At 38.1% G+C, this 6,137-nt stretch overlaps 1 protein-coding gene across 1 annotated transcript in view; it reads right to left on the reverse strand.

The window, feature by feature from the left end:
• The window catches only part of vcana (versican a), a gene marked incomplete at its 5' end in the record, with an annotated part of 40,991 nt that extends 38,387 nt beyond the window's left edge, over window positions 1–2,604 (reverse strand). The window contains 3 exons of the mRNA XM_079815819.1: window positions 821–948; window positions 1,313–1,487; window positions 2,253–2,604. Of these exons, the coding sequence (XP_079671945.1) occupies window positions 821–948; window positions 1,313–1,487; window positions 2,253–2,604 (655 nt within the window). The remainder of the gene's footprint in view (window positions 1–820; window positions 949–1,312; window positions 1,488–2,252) is intronic.
• Window positions 2,605–6,137: the final 3,533 nt, after the last annotated feature.

The raw sequence follows: 6,137 nt of genomic DNA on the forward strand, positions 1-6,137 counted from the left end.
TTGCTAACACATAAGTAAACATAAGTGCCAGTAAATTAATCAAAACCCAGATCTTGGAGGAGGAGGAGTACCCTAAATAATATAACAAACGCAAATTAATTAAACAGTTTTCAGAAAAGAAAAAAATATTTCCCATTAGCAAATGCTGTGGTGAATCGGATGAAAATAAAACCGAGGGGGAGTTGTTTTCGCGCAGCCTTGGGTGTTGCTGTCAAAAGCTAGAACTGAGGTTTTCATGACGTCTAAGTAATTTACAGCAGAACTGTAAAGACGTTCCCAAATCTTCTTTCGTGAGGGAATGAGACATATTAAACACCACAACATACAACAGGGTGTTCATTTCATGAATCCATTTTCCATTTGCTGTTTCTGATGTTAGTTGTTTTTTTGTCACAACACTGAGCTGGATATAGCTCTTAGAATTAAGAATACTAAGTCTGTTAACAATATATGAAAAAACAATTGTAACTTTTTTTTGTTATGTTTGGTTTTGAAAGAACTAGAGTCCTCTACAAACAACATTTTATCATCATTATTAGTAACTTAAACTTCTCTTCTGTGGCAGCAAAAATATTGAAAGCTTCCATTTCAATGTGTAACACCACAGATGTTCATTGCCAATATGGTTGATATTCATTTTTGGTCATAAACCGCAGTTTAAAACCTCATTAAATATGTCAACATAGAGCAAATATAACAGATAAACTACAGCTCTTTCACATTACCACAGGACTGTTGGCCTTGTCAACCATTTTTATTTTATTTTATTATTTGAAAAAAAATAAGTTGTAAGAAATAACAAGAATACTAAAACCCTTACCCCAAAGCTTATCCACATAGCAGTACACGTCGAAGGTCTCTGTGGGCCTGCGTTTGCCATATGACCTGACACCAGGTTTTCCAGGCAGATTTCCAAAGCAGCTAGCCCTTGGTCTAGTGATTGGATATCTACAGAGAGAAGCAATTCACACAGAGAGAAAAGTTTCTCACGACTAAAAAATTTTACAAAATTATCAGTTGTTTAGCTTTTGTGATTTCCTTTTTATATCAACATGTTGACATATTGTTTAGAACTTATTACTGAGATTGCCAGTAGAGGATATAGAAGTGCAGGTTGTTTGTGTGTGTGTGTGTGTGTGTGTGTGTGTGTGTGTGTGTGTGTGTGTGTGTGTGTGTGTGTGTGTGTGTGTGTGTGTGTGTGTGTGTGTGTGTGTGTGTGTGTGTGTGTGTGTGTGTGTGTGTGTGTGTGTGTGTGTGTGTGTGTGTGTGTGTGTGTGTGTGTGTGTGTGTGTGTGTGTGTGTTGCTTCTAACCTCACTGTTTGATCTGCAATCCAGCCAGCATCACACTGGTCCAATCCATCCTCATAAGCAGCTCTCAGCTGTTCTGCTGTAGCAATGGTGGCTCCAACGTCGCTGCAAGTCTGCACAGCTTGTGCATAGTTCAGAATGTATCTGCTGAACTTCGACCTGTAGTGAAACACCACGCCTGTTCAAAAGAACAAATAAAACAAACAAAAATGAACATGTCCTAACAATGGACCATTCCATTCATTAACAGTTTCATTAAATAGGGACATATTGTATTACTGTCATTGTTGCCAGTGACCGCCATATATATGAAGACTAATACAAACTGCTTTAGTCCTGAAGAGGTCTGCAAGTTGCTTATAAACAAATTATTAAAGCAAACAGTGTTGGGACATTCATTTGAATGAGGGGACATTCCATCCACCCCCATAATTGTCGCTTTGAAACAAATTCAAATTAAATGAGTAATGGATCTAATTAAAATGGCAGTGTGTCTTTGCTGAGAGCAGGGTGGTGCTGCGATTCTAGAGCCAAAGCAGTTCAGGGCTGACCCATCCCATCCTTTCACATGGCCTGTGCATAAATCATCCCATACAAGATGTCTCCCCGCATCACAGCGTATCCAAGCAGAGGGAAGACATTAAGAGAGGCAAAGTTTATTGGAGTGCACTGCAACTGTAATCTGGGAGGGTCCAAAACAACCTTAAAATCCCTCAACAATTTAGATAATCTGTGCTTGTGGGTTTTCTCCCATTAACAGCTCCACTTAACAGACAGAACTTTTATTTATCTATAATTTACTTGGGTTATGACTGTCATCGATCAATTAGCTGTAAGGAATGTCCCATATTGGCAGCATATGTGCTTCAGATACAACAATGTTGTCTCTAAAAAGACAAGACAAATCTGAAAGCGAGAAGACAAAGGTGATAAAAAATCTTACCATCAACATTTAAACTGACTGTGTCTTGCGTGTCCTCAATTCCAAACATTACTTCACAGCGGTATGTTCCAGCATCACTTGCCCGAAGCTTCACCATAGTTAGAGAAGCATCGCCAATGTCTTCCGGGTGACTCTGCACAGATACGCGACTCCTGTACCCCGAACCAATCTTAATGACGCCATTTTGGGTGACAAGTACAGTCGACTCCACACCCCCCTCAATTTTGGTCCATTTGATGCGCAGGTAATCTGTTCCTGAAGCATTTCTGTTCCTAGGTCCAACAGTGGGGATGATGGAGAAGTAACATGGAAGGGTCACTTTCCCGGACAACAAGCCGCTGACAGGACGCATCACCAATAATGTGCTAGAGACTGAGAGAATGAAAGGCATGAGACGTATACACACAGCTGCATCCATCGCAAAGCACAGGAAATCATGCCTCACTGTGTTTATGGTAATTGAGCTGAGAATTATTTTACTGCCTCTGTGAAGCCTAAGGGTGAGTATACCAGGAACAATTTTTCTGTACAAGGACAGATAACCTTGAACGGGGGACGTTGAAAGGATCATAACTGTCAGAAAATCACTATATGCTCAGACCAACAATGTGAGAAATGCTTTGGACAGGTGGGAATACCCCTGAGGGTAGCACACCACCGTGTGTGAGCATGGCCTCTCAGAGTGATAAAGTCAAGCCATCTGTTTGCACCAGACTACAAGAAGTTCCTAATTAAAAGGTATAGGTGCCTGGAAGTAAACCATTAGTGGCAGCTAGGGGACAACAGCTTGTGGGAATGGGGGGTTAAAGGGATAGTTCACCCAAAAAATGAAAATTCTGTCATCATTTACTCACCCTCAAGTTGTTCCAAACTTGTCTGAGTGTCTTTCTTCTGATGAACACAAAATAAGATATTTTAAAGAACGTTGGTAATCAAACAGTTGACGGCACCCATTGACTTCCATGGTAGGAAAAATACTATGGAAGTCACTGGCTACCATCAACTTTTTAGTTACCAACATTCTTTAAAATATCTTATTTTGTGTTCAATAGAAGAAAGAAACTCATGCCGGTTTAGATAAAACTTAAGGGTTAATAAACAGAATTTTCATTTTTGGGTGAAATATGCCTTTAAGGTCCGCTCCACAACATGGAAGATGCATTTAAATAAATGTTACAATTAAGTTGATTTTTGTCGCAAGAAACAAAATTAAATTAGCCCCTAAAAGCAGCACAGAATAGAAAAGCATGCCTATATTACTTTAGACACATGCAAACATCAGTCTTATATAAATCATAGCCTACCAGATGAATACTTTTGAAATATAACAGAAAAAGAAAAAAAAAACATGAAAAGCTTACCAGGTCCAGTCGTTGTTTGGTATATGCAGATCAACCACAATATGTGCCTTATATTTAGCAACATCTTCCTGTCTAGGAGGTGAAGAGAAGAATCATTGAATCACTGATTTGATAAATCACTCAAATCTAGCTGTAAACTGAGCTGAAGGACTGAGACATTTGCTATCTATTAAGACTCACAGATGCTGAACGGCTTTACTCATCTGACTGAGACGATGTGGTGGTCATAGAGAGTGTTTCCTCTCAGAGGGTGGGTGGCGGAATTGAGTATTCAGTTGCTTTAATCCCCTGCGGGGGGTGAGGCACAAACTTTTGCCACCGCACCACTACAAATGTGGGGCTCGTGAGACTACCCACTGACCGTATGTAAATGAAAAGTGACGTAAAACAGCCATTCTTAGATTAGACATATAAACAAAATAACTAAGTTAAAAGACGATGTATGTGAAAATTAAGATTTGTTTTATTGCACTGACATAGTACTTCGTGCATTTGTTCGTTTTACCTACAGCGTGGGGATAAAAAAAATCCAGTCTGCTGCTTAAAATGGCACAGGTAAGTAATTGCCGCCTAACGTTTAAGGATAAAATAGTAAAGATAAAATAGTAGAAATGACAGAAATTGTGACAAAAAATGGATGGAAAATGTGTCCTATACTACAATGGAAAAACAAATTATCTACAGGCAGTGTATTAAAATAATCCTTACTAGACAAAATCGCAGCTACATTGAAGAAAAAAAAAACGATTCATGCATTACAATTCTGTCATCCAAAAACTCAGAGATCAGAGACCATCACATTCACACACGCGCTCTTGCTTTCGCTGTAACTGCAGCTGGAAGTTCCTCACTCTGTAATAATTAGATTAGTCTAGAGTTAATGTCTAATAGTCAAACAATATCTGTAAATAGAGATTCAGAACTATCTTGGCCCTGGCATAACGGAGCTGGAACCTATTAGTCACGCCCAATGATATATCTACGGTCAGCATCAGAGATGAGAAAGACTGTTGAGTCTTTGACACTAGTATTTCAGTTGCTTCTCTTTGGATAAATCTACTGCTGTATCCTACCCTGAGTGAGGTCATGGGAAATTTGAGTATCCTACTCCCGTGCCACATTCAAATATTGTAGAATATTATTTACTCCATATATATCCACTTGGAATGTTGTAAAAAATAATAATAATAATTTTAAATAAATTGACAAAAAAATAGGATGATAATCATTAGTTTAAAACATTCGTTAACAATCCCATATAGTCATGTATATAAGTTTCTGATTCAAAAATTCAAATGTAACTAACTCATGCATAAATTGACTGCATACATTTAGCAATTACCTGAATCACACAAACTCTGACGTCATAAATTAATACAGAGCAAATTTTAAAAATGAATGAAATACTGTACCTTTCCTGAAAGTTGTGATTCCAAACGAAAATCAATGTTACTTAATCCCAGTTCACAGTGAGTCCACATGAAACCTTCATACGTGTCCTTGTGTCAGTTTAAATTTCCTTCTTGGACCTTATGTTGCTTGTTGGTCCGGACACAAAATGTGAAAGCTAACAGCAAATTCAAATCCATTTTGCACCCTAAATAACTTCGTCATGGATTTAGAGGAGGGGCTCACTGCCCACCCGAGAAAGTGAGTGGACACCACTCAGAAGGAGGTGCGGGGAAAGTGACTACGCGCGTCACAGGTGCCCTAAACTAGACAAGGGCGGGCGCGCACGCGCGCGCACACAACACACACACACACACACACACACACACACACACACACACACACACACACACACACACACACACACACACACACACAATAAAAGAACAGAACAGTTTTAACTAAATACGAACGAAAAGAAAGTGCCACTTTGCCCTATTAGCGAGCCAGTGCAGAACTTCTCTTGATAAGATGTTACTCTGATAATATTGCAACTGATGTAGCCTATAGCAAATAAAATGTTTGCCTCAAATAGCATCATTGTAGGCTTTTTTTTTTTTTTTTTTTAAATAAAAGTAAAAGCCCTTTTGCACCGTCTCTTGTTGTGGCTCTTGGTAAAGATAATGCTAAATTTTATATACCCTGATCATTGTTAACAACATGTATTCTTATTACACTGAGCCCATTATTTGTGCCTTAATTTTTTACATTGATTAATAATATATTGTTAGCTAACTGTTTGTTTTGTATATGTACTTTTCTGAAATACATAACTAGTCTCTGATAACAATCACTTTAAATTGTAATAGACGCATTAATTTTTTGTGAAGCTGATATGCCTATATTGTTAAAAGAGCAAAACAAATACATGTGAATTTAATTGAAAAGAAAGGAAGAAATAAACAAACAAACAAACATGAAACCAATTCCCGTTATGTTTAATAAGCTCAAATAATTGCCTCGTTTTCAAAACGAGACAAATAAAATGATAAAGTCTTAATAAGGCCTGTGCCAATTAAAACATCCAGGTGATTCTTCCTCCAAGTCGTCATTCATTTTCATGTTAACACGCTTT

The sequence above is a fragment of the Gobio gobio genome, assembly GCF_949357685.1.
Source record: "Gobio gobio genome assembly, chromosome: 4".
Taxonomy (NCBI): Eukaryota; Metazoa; Chordata; class Actinopteri; order Cypriniformes; family Gobionidae; genus Gobio; species Gobio gobio.